At 35.5% G+C, this 18,678-nt stretch overlaps 1 protein-coding gene and 1 long non-coding RNA gene across 4 annotated transcripts; one reads left to right on the top strand and one right to left on the bottom strand.

Annotated features, from left to right (window-relative positions):
• Positions 1-4,063: 4,063 nt before the first annotated feature.
• Positions 4,064-9,585, top strand: LOC114257658 (protein CHROMOSOME TRANSMISSION FIDELITY 7). Of its 3 annotated transcripts, none has more exons than XR_014359403.1 (6): positions 4,066-4,328; positions 6,662-6,920; positions 6,996-7,091; positions 8,058-8,126; positions 8,232-8,719; positions 9,302-9,585. XR_014359403.1 is itself a non-coding variant. In XM_028197441.2 (6 exons), exons 1-6 carry the CDS (start codon positions 4,210-4,212, stop codon positions 9,432-9,434), a joined length of 1,029 nt encoding a protein of 342 aa, XP_028053242.2. In that variant the 5' UTR covers positions 4,066-4,209; the 3' UTR covers positions 9,435-9,585. The 3 variants fall into 3 exon arrangements, 2 of the variants coding, with proteins under 2 accessions (XP_082768873.1, XP_028053242.2); XM_028197441.2 differs by having other exon boundaries at positions 8,232-8,584; XM_082912747.1 differs by lacking the exon at positions 8,058-8,126 and having other exon boundaries at positions 4,064-4,328; positions 8,232-8,584.
• A 1,549-nt stretch (positions 9,586-11,134) lies between these two features.
• Positions 11,135-17,179, bottom strand: LOC145817601 (uncharacterized). Its single transcript, XR_014359402.1, has 3 exons — positions 16,848-17,179; positions 11,695-11,809; positions 11,135-11,593 (listed from the first exon to the last, which is right to left on the bottom strand). It is a non-coding gene; the product is annotated as an uncharacterized LOC145817601 (long non-coding RNA).
• Between the last annotated feature and the right edge of the window lie 1,499 nt (positions 17,180-18,678).

Here is an 18,678-nt window from a genome sequence, read left to right as displayed (position 1 = left end):
TATTAAATTAGTGTGGTATTAGTTATCCCACCCCTACCCCATTACTAATAATCCTACAAATTTGTTGGATTAATTATCCATTGGATTAATAATCCTAAACTAAAATGTCAAAACAAACATAGGATGATTGGGCCCACGGATTAATAATCCCAATCCTATGCTTTAATCCTTCCAATCAAACATGCCACAAAAAACTAATTACATTGTAGATTATCAAACAACGCTAGATTTTCACCACACAAATAGTGGTAGCCAATTTAGAATTTAAATAAAGAGAAAAAGAAAACACACCCAACAATACTGCAAATACTAGATTTAAACTCTTTTTAGTCTATAGAGTACATGTTGACATACATAAGGTAATTTTCTACAGAATATTTCATCTGGATCAAAACATTGTAAATGATGTTTTAATTCTTAAATGAAAAAATGTGAGACCCCTCACCCTTAATACAACCCCTCTGAAAATCGTATCAAATATCTAATTAATCTCCATGCAACCAAACAGGAAAGAAACTATTTGTTGCATAATATTTTATGTAAATAAAAAATAGTCAACTATAAATGTTATCATACAGCAGGTACCTAAGCATGTCTGGATCAGGACACCAACAATACTAAGGTGAATTTAAAATTGTTATGTATAAAAAATCTTCATCCTTGTGGGGAAGAAAATATTGTAAACAAGTGTGACAGATACTCCCTCCGCCTTAAATTATTTGATCAACACAGTAAACAAGAACTTAAAAATAATATATTTTGTAGCAAAATTTTCACAAAAAAAATGGTACCCTTGTCATTTTAAAAAAAAATCGAAAAGAAATTACAGGGGAGAGAAGGGAAGCTGGATTCCCTTGATCATTAAAAAAATAGACAGATCATCATCTTAATAGACATATTATCAATAATATAGACAGATTATCAATAATATCAACAGATCAAACCTGATGTGAAAGATAATGATCAACAGATTATCAATAATTCACAAGCACAGATTATCAGGGTCTGGAGATAGATCTGCATAAAAAATACAACTGATTATCAATATAAAATAAATAAATTTAGAGAGAAAAAAAAAGATCTATATTGTATTTTTTACAGATCTATACTCAGATCTAAACATTCAGATATATATATATATATATATATATATATAATATACATATATGTAAACCTAGATCGAAATCCCTAGAGAGAGAGAGAGAGATACTTAAACAGAGATGGGAGGCGCGGTGGTGACAGATGGAGGATCGTCGGTGACGGAGGGAGGATCGCCGGTGACGGAGGGAGGCGCGACGGTGACAAATGAAAGAGAGAGGGACAGACCAGTGGCGGGAGAGAGAGAGAGAGAGTGTGTGAGAGGCTTTGTGTATGTCCGTGAAACCCTAACAAAGACAAGCATATGCATATATATATTTATATATATATCCAGGGACAAAAGGGTCATTTTATCTCGGGGACCATGCGGGACGGGGGCGGGGCCGGGGGACGGGGTCGGGGCCGGGCCGGGTCCGGTTCTGAAATACATATTCCCGTCCCCGGTCCGAATATCATCGGGGATAAATTTTTGAATACCGTCCCCGGCCCGTAGGAGATATTTTTCGGTGAATAACCGCTGAATTCCGGGTCGGGGGGTCGGGTCACCGTCGGGCCGGTTTCAAATTGCCATCCCTAGGGGTGCTGTTCCGACGGAGAGGTATTGTCGTAATAAATGCTGTAATGGACTGCATTAATGGCGATGTGCAGTGCAATAACTTTGCAGATTTTTGTCTGCTGATGTGGCTTGTCCTTTGCCTGCCACATGTCTGAATATCATTGGTCCTTCATGTCATGTTAATTTCCGGCTGTGCTAGGCCTTATCAGTTGGGTTATGAATTGGGCCCTAAGTGATAGACTTGGGTTGTTCATAGTGGGTTATGGCCTTTCTAGGCCTAACCACATCAAATTGAATTAATCAAACACAGGGAAAAAAAATATAATAAGATTTACGTATTTATTCTACAATAAGATTATATTATATTCACTGCAATTTCACTACTATATAAATATAGAAATTAGGACAACATCAGAGGCGGAGCTACAGAGGGACTGGGGGTGGCCTTGGTTCCCCCAAGTTTTGAAAAATTACATTTGCACCTTTATATTTTATGATATTTGTAAAATATATAATAAGAATGTCTCTTCATTTTTTGAAAATAATTTTTCTACATCTTTATTTTATTATTTTTTCACAATATATGATGAGATGTTCTTTAACTATTTGGCATGCTAAATAGCATCAATATAATCTAATCACTTTATTTATGAAAAATGTTACGAACTATGAAAATTTACCTTAAAAGTTATTTTAAAAATGAAGTGAATGATATAGAATTAAGTTGGTGGTATGTGAGTTATATTACGATTTTAGTGCATAGATGTACTACTTTTCTTGAGTTCTGTTTTGGATAATTTTTTTAATATATGTATCATTGTTGTTATTTATAAAATACGTGTGTGCCACATTATTATTATTATTTTAAATCAAAAAGGTATGTATACTGTTTATTTACTTAATATTATCAACCAATAAAATGATTTCTTTATTAGTTCAAAACTTGAGAAATTATTATTTTTTCTTTTCATAAATTACTTTGTTCATTCATATGTAAAATATTATCTTGTTATAGTAATGTACCGATACAAAAAAAATACTTGGCCCCCTTAAGTATAATTTCTAGTTCCGTCCCTGGACAATGTAGAAGCAAACAGAAATTACCAAAGTATTCATAAATTTGGTTTTGATAGATTTTCTAAAAATTATTTTTTTTTTATTTTTTGTGTTGTTAATGATTTTTTAATATTTAAGCAAATTTTTTTCTTTGTAGATGTACCTAACGTAGATGTATATGAAGGTGGTGTTTGTTTGGAAGGATTCAAGCATGAGATATGACTAATAATCCATCCAGACTAATAGTCTGTTGTTTGATTCAAAATTTTTGCACTGGACTATGAATCCCAAATCTATAGGATTGTTCTATCCGCGGGCCACGGGGGAGGGGAGACACAATCCATAAGATAACTCATCTCTTGTGATTAGATAGTGAAATTATATTTTTGACGATCTACTATTTAATATTTTTTAAAAATAAAATTTATTTATTAAGTTATTCATACTTTATTAAATTGTTTATACTTAATAAATTTTATTTATTAAGTTATTTATAGCTTATTAAATTATTTATTTTAATAATCATATGGTATTAATTATACTTTAGTAAACTAAAATAAAATTTAAAAATCTCAACTACAAATTAAAATAAATTTATGTAATTTTTATTAATATTTTTATTTAATTTTTTAAAAGTTCTAGTAAAAAAATTAAATAAAATTTATAATTCAGATTTAATATTCCTATTATTTAGTAAATAATTCAAAAGGACAAAATAGTCTTTTGAACATTTATCTTTCTCCACAATATTTTAAACAAACATAAGATTCAATAGAATAGTTCAATTTAGATATCTAATCATATAACTAAACAAACATAGGATACAAATCCAGTCCAATCAAATAGTTCGGGACAATGTATCCCAGGACTAAGAGTCCGATGGATTACAATCTCTCCTTATCCATCCGTTCAAACAAACATGCCCAAAAAGTAAAATATTTGTGAAAAAATATTTTAAAAAATCAATAAATATACAATAATACGAAAATATATTAAATTTTAGTATTTTTGGTATTTAGTAAATTTTTTTTTAAAAAGAATTTCACAAATATTATACTTATTTTAAGTATATTTACATTAGGGATATTTAAAAATTAAAAACGTTTAAAATAATAAAAAAATTCAGTAAAAAATACAAAAAAAAAAAAATCAATTTTGTAAAAAGAGGAACAACAATGATAGAGACCATTAATTTTGGAACTCTAAAAAGACCACTAATGACATGGCACTCAATAAAAAAATATAAAAAATACAACACTAAGGCCAAAACATCAAATCATTCCTGGTGGGACCCACTGTCACATCATTAGTGATAGCACTAATTAGTGCTCTCACTCATTTTCCAAAGAGGAATAAACCAAATAAGGTGAATAGCATTTCCTTTTTATAATTTTGGAAAAATTGCGGGAATCTTCTTTGTTTGAAATTAGAGATGTGTCTAGAAAGAGAAAAAGGACTTGAAGCCTTGACGACGACAACGCTGCGCGCAGGACCAAGCAATGCAAGCAAAGATCAGCGCTTTCTTCAATCCTCAACCACCACCCAAATCCTCAAACCTGTCTCAACTTCTCCATCAAACCCAGAATCGTAGCTCCACTGCCCAACAGCTTCTTTGTCTGTATGTCCCTTGCGGCTTTGTGTTTTTGTGTTTTCATTCTAGTCAGTGATTGTACTTTCAAACCCACATCCTAGTTTTTGATTTGAGAGTGATCATCAATTGAGGCGTCAAATGTGTTTGTATAATTGTCTCAGTGAAAACTGAATAGCAAACAGTATTGTACAATTCTACATCTGTTTAAAATACAGAAATTAAAGTTAGGTTCGAGCCTTCCCCTCAATTTGTGCTTGAGTGTGCATTTGTTGGGCAATGGTAATCATTTGGTCTTATTCTTGAGGGCTATGTTACATGGACTTGGGGATGAGTATCGGGTATTTGTATGTATCCAAGCGTCAGTGTTTCATGAATTTAAATTTTAGGCTATGTAGCATGAATACTCCAAAAAAGGTGTCGTAGAAGTATTGGATACGGCAAATAAGTATCCAATTAATTAAATTTTTTTTAATTTATTTTAAATTTCGGATATGGGAGAGATATGCAAAGGATATGTGAGGGACACGGTAGGATACAGGAGGGATATGCCAAATAAGTATCCAATTTATTTTTTTTAATATTTTAACACAGCTATTAAGTATCTAATTTTTTTCTTATTTTGTATTTATATTTATATTTTCTCAAAGGTCAATGTTGTCTCCCTCTTTCTCCCTCTCTTTCTATGTCTCTTCATATTCTATGGGCCTTGTATTTTCATTATTTATTCCCTTGTGATAGACGAATTTCTACTTTGTTAGCTTTGCTATAAGGGCTGCTCACTCATGTGTTAATGAAAAATCACTTTGTTTCTATTTTTTAATTTTTGTCTATTGTTGTTTTATTTTTGTTTTTAATTTTGGAAATTATGACTTAGTGCTGTTGTTAAAATTACTTAATTTTGTTAGCTTATTGTTGTTCTTTGAATTTCCTTGAATAGTTGATTGAATCCTTTGTTAGTTCTTTGTCAGTATGCTTGGTTATTAGTTGATTGCTCTTTTATGAATAGAAATATCTCTTTTTGATATTAAGAAATTTAGTACTAAATATTTTATGAATGTGCTCTTGTATTATATTTTATTTTATACATACTACATTACTAAAAATTATAAAAAAATTATTTTATGAATGTATCCTCACCTTTCCCGTATCATACTTTTTTAAGTTTTGCCGTATTGTTGTATCCATATCATATCTTACCCGTATTTTGTATCCATATCTATGCTTCCTAGATCTTAGGATCTTGGATATGTGTCCAAAATTGAATATGAGTACAGGAACGCATCATATACACACGCATATATATTGCATATTGTATAATATTTTTAGTTGAGATGTAAAATATGTAGAAATATGTTAGAAATTGAGAAGGATTCAAGAAAAACAGGAAATTTATACCTCTACTTCATGTGAGAGGCTATTGCTTTACTAGCAAATGTGGGTTTCTTCTTCTTCGTATATTGTAACAAATTAAAGGATCCGAGTGTCTAAATTGGGTAAGGGTGTTAGACACATATCCCACATTCTTACCCTTATCATATCCAGTGGACAACGGGTATTTTGGGGGAAATATAAGAGTCCATGTAACACAACTTGAGGTGAAGATTGTGCTTCAGGAAAACATTAACCTAGATCAATTGTTATAACAAATTAAGGTATTAGAGACAAAAATTTATGAAAGAAATCACTTTTTAGGGACTAAATATCTTAGTTGCCAAAAGTGTTATTGTTGTATTTTTAGCAACAAAATTAGACATTAATTACTATTCTTTTGTGATCAAAATTTCTTTCTCACGAGTAAACCTTTTGGCATGAATTTTTTTGTCCCTAAAAGTGCATTTATTAGTAACATTTTTCAAAATTTTGTCAATCTTTTTACTTTTCGAGATGATCTTTTCTTGATGACTCACACGACGATTAGTATTGGTCTCATAATGTTTTTTGCAACAAAAAATTTGCTTTTGAGAACGGAAAAGTTTGGTTCTAAAACACTTACATGTAGTGATTGTATGACCTCTTAGTGTGATGCTAATGTTGGGAATTGAAACCATGATTATGATTATTCTCTCAGACAATACATGGGCCAATTTTCCTTTTGGAATCTTCTTGTTCTGAAAGTCCCTTGAATTCAAAATTCAAACGATATTATTCGCACCCTTTCTTCTTTGCAAGTGATAAAATGCACCTTAAACAACTATATACTTGGGCTTTACTTTCTTGTGAACATTCATATTAAAGTCAAATTGGTCATTGCATGATAAGTCCCTGTTCAGATTTGAAATAAGGGATTTGTTATTCTCCTTTCTGGGAACAGATTACCATGTCCATTCTGTATTAGACTTCTTTGCTTTCTTATGCTGTAGCAATGGAGCTGCTATTCAACATATTGAAGAAGCACCGAAGGAGTGCAATTCAATGAGTTCTCCGAACGCCACCTCAATCTCAGCCAAAAACCAGAACAAGAAGAGAAGTTCCGTTCAACTTCATTTGGATTTGGGACAATCTGATTTTCTTCTGTGTACTTGTTCTATATGTGGGTTCAAGTTTGCTTGTGGGGATGAAGGGGATGAGAAAGTTCACAAGGAATTTCACAAGGATTGCTCTCATGGCATCCAATTCAAGGTACTGTACTGAAAGTTTTTTTTTTGGTATGCTTTTCCCAAAAGTGCTAGAATCTTATCCTAATTCCATTTACAGGGTTGGCACAATGAAAGAGTTGTTCATTTGCCTTCAACCAAATCGGGGCGCATAATTTTGGTGTTGGATGGTGATCCGCCTGCTCATAAGAAAAAGGCAAGAGATTTGCTTTATATTCTACTTATTAGTACAAACCCTAAATTCCCTCCCAAAAAAAGCCTGATGCCTACTTGTATGAACCACATCCGAGATTCCACAATTGGACTCTAGAGGTTGGTAAGTTTAGAATATCAAAAATAACAAAGTAACATCGTCCTAGTTGCCTCATTATGTTACACTAAGACATGATGGATTTGAACCAAGTTGAGGGATACTTTCCTCACACTTGTAGACAAAGGGAAAATCTTTCCTAACTGTGTTATTGTATACCAATTCCTTCCTCTCAATAGCACTTAAAAATGCAATGTTAATGTGGACTTGTGCAAATAAAAATTCTCCAGACCAGTAAACAAAACCAAATGAAACATAGGGATAATGTATTATTCAGAAGCCAAGAACCACATCAAGGAACACAAATGAATGTAGGGAACCAAATAACAAAAAAATTTAGATGATTCAGGGAACTTGGTTTAACTTTTCAACACTTGTAGTTGGCTGCATGAATAAATTTTGTCCATTTTACTCTATTTAATTCATTGGCCACTTGCTAGTTTAACCAACATCAAATCACTTCTTTACATTGTTGTGACTGACTTCTGATTTCACATGACCACACTAGCAATGTAAGATGTAAACCGTTTTTACTTTGCTAAAGTGGACAAATATGTATTTTTTAACTATCATAAAAATATGTTTTGTTTTTAACATTTTGCTTGATTGATATTGGTATGCTAGAAGACAAGAATACTTTGTAGATTTTTTTATTCTACTTTTTGCCTGAAGAAGAGTATTTTTGTTTTTTTAAAAAAAAAGTTACACTTGTTTTGGCTGAAAATATGTTCAATGGTCAATCAACCAGATAGCATTTGTTTTAATATGTTTTGAACTTGAAAAACATGCTCCATGGCATAGGAACACATCATCGCATCACAACCTTAATGGGGGTGCTTACTTCATTGACAGGTTCAAAAAGTTGTTCAGATGATGGAGATGGATCTTGGAAGTGGATGGTTGATTCATAAACTCTGCAAGGTCGGAGGGAACCGTATTATTGGGTGCTAATAATTACGTCAGTCAAGTTTAGATGTCTCTCATAAATCAGCACTTTGTTTTTATTTGTTGCACACTTGGTTGCAGGTTTATTTGTATATTTTCCATCAGAGGATTGCTGGTTGTTTAGTTGCAGAGTCAATCAAAACTGCTTACAGAGTTCTATCAAACTCGGGGCCTCCAAAAAGTGTCAACAATACCAATACAAATAACAACGGATCTAATTCATCTATACTTCAATTTGGTGGTATTAATTTTCAAAGGGAGGCCGTGGAAAGAGCTCCTTCAGCAATTAATCCCGAGGCATCAGAGGAGGACCTAATGGGAGCAATATTCCTTGGAAATGAAGCTGTTCCTGCCATTTGTGGGATTAGAGCCATTTGGGTTGCACCCTCTATGAGAAGGAAGCAAATTGCTTGTCAATTACTGGATGCTGTAAGGTAAGTCCAAACTTCACAGAGTTCGTGCCCTACTTATCAATTCGACTCCCCTGTGTCAATTGTGAAGATCAAAAAGAGAGAAAACTGAAAGACATAGCGATTGAATTTATTTGTCCAATCCAGATGAGATGAGAGGTGAATTTAATATATTTTCTTTAATGAGCTATGTGAATCACAAGTGATGTGACTTTTCAATACGAGAAATGTAATTATGATGGTAGATGCTAACCTAACTGAGTTTTAAGCCCTCAAAATAGCTAGTTGAATTACTTGCATTACTTTTTTTTCTGATTATAACAAGTTTAGTTTTAGTTTATGCACAAATTTCTCTTGCTCCCAAAATTGGAGGGGCTGAAAACATTGAGATTTGAGAAGAGATTCTCAATAATTTTAGTAACAAAATCCTGTCAAATGGCTTAGTACGGGAGAAAAAAGCACTTGCATTAGTATGACCACAACTTGCCTTCTGCAATAAAATTGTGTCGTTCTTTTCAGGCTTTTTTCAATTCATTATATTGATGAAAAGCTTGCTCTGTAGGCGGCTAAGCCCTCATATTGCACATTTTGAGACCAACCCAGAAATTCTATTGGATATAGACAATGTGCATGTGCATCCTTGAAGACTTATTATCTGTGCAGAATATTTAGTTGTTTTTTTTAAAGAGTTTTGGACAACAATTGGCTGATCTTTTTCCTGCTTTCTTCTGTCTTGCACAGGATGAGCTTTTGCAAAGGTTTACTGCTGAAACCATCTCAGTTGGCATTCTCCAATCCAACCTCCACTGGAAGGGCGTTGGCATGCAGATACTTTGGCACCTCCTCATTTTTAGCCTATAAGGCTGCTGATTGAAATGTTTGGGAAATATATAGTCTAAGCTTTCTTCAGTGTAGCATTTCAACTACATGCATACATTTTGCATGATACATACACCAATGTATACTTTTGTTTTTTTGTTGAATAGATACTTTTTAACATATTCAATTTTTATTTCTTGCCCAAACTTCCTCAAGTAGAATCTAGATTATCTTTTTGCAATCAACAGGTTGGCATGTATAAATTAGTACCAAAATCTTTTAAAGGTGTTATTGAGATTCTTGTTGAAGCAAGATTAAAACAAAACGCATTGAGATTGGTTTTTAGGTAATCCTCTTTAAAGGCGTGTGCATCACAAGAATAATACTAAAGATCATGAAATGCTTCATGAAAAAAATATAATGAAATATTTCATGAAATTTTTCATCTTTTGATTAGTGTGTGGTGTTTTTATTATATGTATAATCTAACGGTGGAGAAGTTTTTATAATCATTTTCATGATATTTTTTTCAAAATTCTTAACATTACTCGCATCATAATGTGTGTCAATACTGCCTTGTATGCCTTTTTAGCACAAGAATATGAGGATGATGCATATAAAGAACTTGCTTTGAGAGGTTAAGTTTTTAGTCTAATACATGGTTTAAACATAAAAAGGGCTTCTTTTACACTTATATTTCATGAGAAAAATTAAACAAAAAAACACAAAGTCAAGGTGATAATTGAAGTTCAGATATCAGTTTCACTTTTGATGACAGTAAGATTCTTTCTATGCATTGAAATGTTATGTGTTGCAAAACAAAAGTAAGTATTGATGTCTTTATATTTAATTTTAAATTTTTTTATTAAAATTTTTTTATTTAATAACTAAATATATAAAAAAAAATTCAAATTTTAAAATGATTATGGTCCAATGCCTTGAGACATACATTTAGAATCCGAATCCTTTCTTTGCCTTCTCTACTTGGCTCCCAGATTTTGCCAAGGGAGATTGGTGGCTCAGATCACTTCATTAAAAAAATTAAGAAATTAAAACTTAAAAGGAGACAGCTGAGCAAACGAAAAGAGAGCGGGAGACCATTGTTGTTTGTCCACCAGCGACCATTGTCAACCATTCTTCACCATTGTTGTCCGTCGGTGACCACTGCCCACCATTCTTCACCGGCGACCACCGTCCATTGGCCATTGTTGCTACTTTTATGCGTCCCCATAGCTTGGAGTAATTGAAGGGAAAGAAAATAATCACCAACAATGTCACCAAAAAAAAAACAAAAAAAAAAAGATTCCAACAACAATCACAATCACAACAATCACAAATTCTAGCAACAATCACACAAATTCTAGCAACAATCACAAAAATTCCAGCAACAAGGTCACCATCGAGAGGGTCGCCGGTGAGATGGGTTGGGTGAGGTGGACAAGAAGAGGGTGAGGGTGAGGTGTGATAGTCTCTCTCCTCTTTCATGCTTTAGCAAAAATTTGGTTTAATTTTTTTTTTTTGACGATGTGATCTGAGCCATCCATCTCCCTTGACCCAATCTGGGTCGTTCCAAGTAGGGAGCCAAAGTAGAGAAGACAATGAGAGAATCCAGATTCTTACATCTCACCTCACAAGAAGTTTAATAGCCATATTGGTTGGTACGAAGAAATTGCGACCACACTGATTGCCCAACTAACTATAAACCCATGTTGTCATCGTTGCTTTTCAAGTGACGATTGAGTCGATTAACAATTGTTTGTTTGATTCCCACCAATGAGGGGGGGAAAGCCTATTTGGATGGTAAGAATGAAAAGGCAGAATGAAATTTTTTTTGAAGTCTCACTTCGATGTATGGGGTGCATTCAAGCAGGGAACATAATTCCCAGGACAAAATGAGATTACATACATATCCTTACACGAGAATCTCACATTCCTAAAAAATGAAGATCATTTTAAGACTAAAATAAGTAGATTGGTCCCCCATATTTAAATTTTCATAATGAGAATTTCTAACCAACCTAAATGCTAGAATTATACCGACACATGAATCTTATTATTAATAATGAAGTTCCTGGTGATGAGATTCGCATTCCTTTTCTTCGATTCTTGCTATCCAAACGTAACCTTCTGATAGGTGATCAGCTAATTTTATTGAAGATAGGGGGAAAAGGCTTCCATAACTTTCTTGTAAACAGGCTTCTTGTAGTCCATTATCTGCAGAGAAAAAAATGCAGAAAATGGTTAAGTAATCAAACCAACAAAAAAATCTGGTTTCAGAAACCAGTTCAGCATGGTAAACGTAAGCTTGCACCCACTAGGTCAACCACTTGTTCCGGTGACATCCACGACCACTCTCCAAACTCCGGTTTCTCAGTCCCATCGCCCAAAAGATTGATTTCATCCTCCTTTCCTGTGAACTTAAGAAGGAACCTGCATTTTTTTTGGGCATGTAATGTAATGAAATAAACAGCTTGTAGATAGCATAATTTAATAAGCACGGACATGGACACGTGACACGACACGAATATGACACAGACACGCCAATATGGTAATTTTCAAAAAATGCAAGACACAACACATGGAGACACAAACAAAATATATAATTTTATATATTTATATATCATTCCAAAACAATAAATAAATGCAATATAACACTAATTTCTATAAATTGACATTGTTTTTCTTTTATCGTCGTATTTTAAGTTACTTTGTTCAAACTTACAATTAGTTGTGTGTGTTTAAGCAATAGACATGTATATCCTCCAAGTGTCCGAAGCTAATTATTTATTTATTTATAAATAAGATACGTTTGGATGAGTGGCAGACACATGTTGGGAAGTGTCTGACGAGTGTCGGTGTCCGACAAGGACACGCCATCTTTTTAGAAGTGTTAGAATACCCAAAGCAAGGGCACAGTTCTCACTTGCACTCTCTTACAGTTCTCATGTGTACTCTATTGATTTGCAGATCATTTCCCAATTTTCCTGATATTATCCCAAAGATAAATCTCATTTAATAGTTGCATTCTTTCTTGCTGAGATATCTACGTGCTTAAGGATTGAGAAATGATGATCTAGCAATAAAACCAGGCATTCATTACAATTTTCTTTAGAAGAAATGCAAAATTCTTTTTTCAAATTCAGCAGAAATGCAAGTTTATGAATACAATTACTACTCATATCCTGTAAACTTTCTATAAAGCATGCCTTGCAAAGTATGGTATGGAGTAATCAATGCAATGCTGGGGTTGAAAAAATACATGTCATACTGGAAGTTACTTAAAGTGAGTCAAAATGTTTTCTATTTTACGTCAATCCAAATTGAGCAGAAATTAGAGCCTTGGATCATGATTTCCTTTGTTTAGTTTCTAGATAGACAATGCAAGAACTACCATGACAGAAAGCTAGGGTTAAATAGTTTTACCAACTCAACTGGTGGAATGGAACTGTAAAAACCATTTTGGTTGATTTAAACATGTTTAACTTATAGATGGACCCTAATCAAGCAAGAAGTACTGGGAACAAGAGCATTAGTGGATGCTAATCAAATATTAGAAGTATACATCGATGACATGATAGTGAAGTCCAAAGAAAAGCATGCTCACTTAGCCAATTTGGCCACAACTTTCGACATTCTTCGGAAGTACAAGATGAAACTCAACGTCTCGAAGTGTGCATTTGGGATTGGATTTGGCAAGTTCCTTGGCTATATTGTAAACCATCGTGGAATTGAGGCCAATCCGAAACAGATCACGGCCATCACAGAACTCGACTCACCTAAGTTGGCCAAAAAACTTCAGAACTTAATGGGGGATGGCCGCAGCGCTCAACAGATTCATCAGCCGTTCTTCGGATCGGTGTAGACCATTTTTTCACATACTTCGGCCGGGAAAAACATTTCAGTGGACCCCTGAATGCCAAAACACTCTAGACGGATTGAAAGTGTATCTCCGTTCCGTACCACTCTTGGCAACTCCATCACCAGGTGACTTGCTCATCTTGTATCTGGTAGTATCGTATCGGGCGGTCAGGGCCGTATTACTGAAGGAAGAATTCAGCAAGCAAAGGCCCATCTTTTATGTTAGCAAAGCGATGGTCGCCGTCGAAACACGGTACCTACCACTGGAAAAGCTCATCCTGACTCTTGTGGTGGCTATCAGGAAGCTGATGCACTATTTCCAAGCTCAACTATAAGGGTACTAATGGACTATCCTTTTTGACCAGTATTTCGTAGTGCGGAATCATTGGGGCGAGTTTCAAAATGGGCATTAGAACTCGGCTAGTATGACCTACAATTTTTGCCCAGAACGGCTATCAAAGGGTAGGTTTTGGCCGACTTCGTTGCCGAATTTACATGATACCATGCCAACTTCAAACTTGACCAACTAGCCCTTCGGCCTTAACCGGAGTGGAGAATGTATGTTAGGGATATTTGGCAGATGTACTGCGATGGATCATCTAACTAGCGTGGCAGTGGGGCAAGTGTAGTGATCATGATTCATAACCCCCGAAGGCACAATAATCAAGCAGACAATCAAGATAGGTTTTGATGCATCAAACAATGAGGCCAAATATGAAGCCTTGTTGGTCGGCCTCCGTAATACACTTCACCTAGGCGCCAAACGATTACAGGTTTTTTGTGACTCAAAATTGGTCATCAATCAATTGAAAGGGAAGTATGTGGCTAAAAATGACCGAATGTCAGCCTATATGAAAACAACAAACTCTTTGCTCACAAAGTTTGACCACCACGAGTTGAATCAGATCACCCGTGATCAAAACACTCATGATGATGCCCTTGCTTGTTTGGCTTCTGCCATTAATTTGGAGGTCAAGCGAACCATCGATATGGGATTCATCCCAAAGCCGAGTATTAGCGCCCCTGAGTCTCTTCGTGTCAACATCGTTGACTCAGTGCCGAGTTGGATGGATCCCATCGCAGCATTTCTTTCCTCAGAAAAGCTGCCAGCAGATAAGAAAGAAGCCCACAAGTTGCGGAATAAAGCCCTACGATACTATTTGGACCCCCATGGAAAGCTTTACAAAAAATCTCTCTCTGGGCCATACTTGGAATGTGTTCATCCAGACATAGTGAAGGATTTCTTGGTTGAAATACACGAAGGCAGTTGTGGTGCTCATTCCGGGAGGCGATTATTGGCCCATCGAGCCGTCACTCAGGGATATTATTGGCTAACTATGCGTATTGATGCTGAGAACTATGTAAAGAAATGTGAACGATGCTAGAAATTCTCTCCCCTAACTCATTTGCCCGCCGAAGAGTTGAATTCCGCCACTAGCCCTTAGCCTTTTGCTCAGTGGGGCCTGGACATCGTCAGACCATTGCCAAGGGCTCCGGGAAACAAACGATTCTTGATTGTTGTAACAGATTACTTCACGAAATGGGTCGAAACAGAACCACTGGTGTATATTCGGGACGTGGATGTCAAACGCTTTGTATGAAAGAGCATTATCACCTGATTCGGCATACCTAGAGCACTTATATTCGACAACGGCACCCAATTCGACTATGGTGTCTATCAGGAATTGTGTGACATGTATGGTATTCGGCCTTACTTTTCCTCACCAGCTTACCCACAAACCAACAGTCAGGCTGAGGCCTCTAATAAAGTGGTCCTAGATGGAATTAAGAAATGACTTGAGAAGGCCAAGGACAAGTGGGTTGAAGAGCTGCCCAGCGTATTGTGGACTCATCACACTACTCCGAGGTGATCTACTAGGGAAACACCATTCGCCTTATGCTTCGGGACAAAGGCGATCATCCCTCTTGAAATCGGCATGCCCACTCTAAGGTCTAGAGCTTTTCACGTAGGACGAAATGATATGATGTTGGCCTTAGACCTGAATTTGCTTGAAGAACACCGAGATCGAGCTCTTGTGCACATGGCGCAATACCAGCAGCAGCTCACCAAATCATATAACTAGCGTGTACAGTTGCGCCGTTACGCCCCTGGAGAATTGGTCCTCAAGAAAGTGCTCCCTGCCACCAAAAATCCAATGAACGGAAAACTCGGCTCCAACTAGAACGACCCTTATCAAATTGATTCGATTGCCGGTGCAGGGGCATATAGGCTCTTAGACATGACTGGCAAAAGACTGTCTCGACCCTGGAATTCGACCCACTTATGCAAATTTTATCATTAAAATAACTTGGAGGTTATTTGTGTTTTTTGCTATGTAACCGTGTGTGCATCTATATAGTTCATTAGTGATTCAGCAGCTCTTTCTCGTATAATTGATTTCAGATGGTCATTTGGCCGCAAAAAGTCTCCGAATTCGGAGCGCCCTTCGTGCTTGTTCATGATTGGCCATTACAAAGACTCCGAATTTGGAGCGCCTTTCGTGCTTGTTTACGATTGGCCATTACAAAGATTCTGAATTCGGAGTGCCTTTGTGCTCAGCACGATCGGCCAAAAAAGCCTCCGAATTCGGAGTTGTAGCTGGTTTCTCGTGCTCCTTGGAGGGGTTTAGTCTCCTCGGATACAATAGCCCTATAGTTCAAACTCCTGTGGTTCTGAATCTAGTTTCACAAGTGCAATGTGAAATAGAAAAACACAAAGTTCAAATCTGACAAATCTTTGAAAAATCGATTTACAATCAAATGCTAGAAATGGATTGCATTGCCAGATTTCAAAGTCGTCAGCTAAATATTTTTGAGAAATTTAGAAAACCCGTAACTCGTGCCAAAGGCCACTTGTCCGTCATAACCAAAGTGTCTCGGCTTGGGAACTTAGGTATGAGAGGGGAAGGTCATGAATTGAGCACTCTACTCACCCGATCAAAGATCAGCCTCTACTAATCATGATATGATTTTTATGTACATTATGTACTCTTGTTCCGATTATTATGCTAACATTACTATGTGAGGCATAAGTGTACACTATTTCACCTACTTTGGAACGTTTTGATTTTATGTTTGTTTGAAAAGAATTTTGAATATGTGTTTTTTGAAAAAACGAGCCCATATGTACATTAATAAAAGTTATTTCAACTTAGGCGAAAAAACCTTCATCCACAGGCATTCAAGAGATATATCAAATAAGCACTTAACCTCATGGTAATATGCTTGTCATGGCAACACCAACACACATACAATATGCTAAAGCAATAAATGCTCACCTAGTACTCCGAGGCAAGCCAAAGAAAAATAAAATAATTAGAAAAATGTATGTTCCTAAATATGCAAGTGACTAATGCAACACATACAAAATGCAACTATGAGGTTCGGTTTATTTTAACATGTTACATGGTTTAACTCAAAGCATGTGGCAACGCACGTATTCACGTAAGTGGGGAAATGATAACAATGTTAGAATGATGAACCGAATCCAATGCATGCAAAAAATGGATACAAGTCATGGCAATGATATGAGACCAAAAATATGATACTATATGTAACCATCGTAAGCAAGTAAATAAAAGGGAGAAAGAATGGGGATTGGAAGACATACACAATATTACAAGCTTGCCTTCATACAAGAGGGTCCGAATGAATGTCCTATTTAAACTAATTATTACACACACCAAATAAATGAATAAGCTAAATTAACTAATTATTACAAGTCCAAATTAAGCTAACTAATTAATTACAACACACTAATGTTAAAGCACTAAATCAATGGAACGGAAGACGAGGAGCCGCATGCACACAAAGAACATTCTCCCGAAAACCTCTCTGTTTACTGCCAGTTTCTATTTTGTTTGTAGTCAGAAAATTATTTTGTTTTTGCCCCAGCTTCTGCTCTGTTCAACCATGAAAATGACATTGCCTGCATAAAATAGGGTGGCCGGCCAGCCTTAGAAAGTGGTCGGCTGACCAGCCATTGTTTTTGGGTACTGCCCTACTACCATAGAATTGAAACAGAGCAAAAACAGAGTGCTTCCAAGGGATGTTTGTCCCTTCGGCCTCTCCCTATCACGAAGATGATCAAGGGAGGAGTAGACTCGGTTCATGGACCATCAATCATCGCAAACTTGCTACGTGATGATCTATGAATCGATGGGACAGGCTCAATAAATGAAAATAAAAGACCAACAAAACCTCCTCCCAATCATAAAGTTACCTCAAGGAAAATGGTAGACATTGATTCTTGACTCATTAACATCACTAAAGAGTATGTAATGTTTCAAGACTCAATGGGTTCAATATAACGTCCGATTGAACTCAACTCAATTTTATTATCTGTTGCCTCTTTTAATCCAATTTTATTAGCCTCTTTTATATTACATTGCCATTCTTTATTCATTTTTGTCCAAAAATGATAATTACATCCACTAATGAAGAGAAGTGCAAAACAAGAAGTTGTGCTTAGCATAAGAGAGATATAATGCCTTGGTAATGAACCTCCAAAGAGATTAAACCATTAAGCATGAAAGGTCTTTTTCTCATGCCTTAAACGACAATCGATTGTTTGAAACAACTCTTAAACAAAAAAAAAGAAAACCAAGAAAGGAGGGAGGTTGCAGAGATGATTGCTACAAGTGTGAGTATGGATACAAAAATAATGAATGAAAAGCTATCAACTCAAATGGATTGCTGTCTAAGGCCTAAACCCCCAAATCCATGAGGACTTACAACACTATAAGCATGGTATTCAAAGCATGACTTAATAAACATACTAAAACAGCCCCATAACTAAAAAAAAAATAGTGCTGAAAATTAGTATGAAAAGCTAGAAAAAGCAAGTAAAAGAAGAGGAGAACAAAACTAGTAAGCAAGCCTAAGGAAGGGTGGCCAACTCCTCCACTTTTTGGACCTTAAAATCACATATTTTAACCTCTAAAAACTCTGAAAATCAGTAGCTAAAAGTTGAGAAATAAGTGGGAAACACAAGGATTCAAGCTATGGAATAAGGTTCAAAAAATGGTGGTTAACCCCTTCACCTGTGGTAGCTTTTAAATCACAAGTTTCAGCCCACAAACAGAGTCCAAAACAGAGTAGAAACACCAAGAAAAAGATGAGAGAAGAGTAGTCTAAACAAGGCAAGAGTTATACATTTGAAGAGAAGATACTCTTTGATTCACAAACCACAAAGTGTTCACCCTCAAGAGCTAAAATTTTGGCTCAATAATCTCAGCAAGGAACCTTAATTTTTTGGTTTAGGAAGTGTATGTAGAGTGTATATATATTGCAAGATAGAGAGGGAGAGTGTTTGATAAGTTTTTGGCTTTTGGGAATTTTTCTAACCTAAAATGAAGAGGGATGGTCCTCTATTTATAGAAAAACAGGTTCCTTAGTCGGAAATATCTGTATGGAGCAAGCTAGTGCAAGGCATGCACATG

The sequence above is a fragment of the Camellia sinensis genome, unplaced genomic scaffold (genome assembly GCF_055761805.1).
Source record: "Camellia sinensis isolate YWXY unplaced genomic scaffold, ASM5576180v1 Unanchor47, whole genome shotgun sequence".
NCBI lineage: Eukaryota > Viridiplantae > Streptophyta > Magnoliopsida > Ericales > Theaceae > Camellia > Camellia sinensis.
This window is presented reverse-complemented; position numbering and strand designations above follow the sequence as displayed.

Coding starts and splice junctions, on each gene's coding strand:
- LOC114257658 (XM_028197441.2), top strand. CDS start 4,210: ATGCAAGCAAAGATCAGCGCTTTCTTCAATCCTCAACCACCACCCAAA. Junction 6,921..6,995: donor CTCATGGCATCCAATTCAAG/GTACTGTACTGA, acceptor TTCCATTTACAG/GGTTGGCACAATGAAAGAGT. Junction 7,092..8,057: donor CGCCTGCTCATAAGAAAAAG/GCAAGAGATTTG, acceptor CTTCATTGACAG/GTTCAAAAAGTTGTTCAGAT.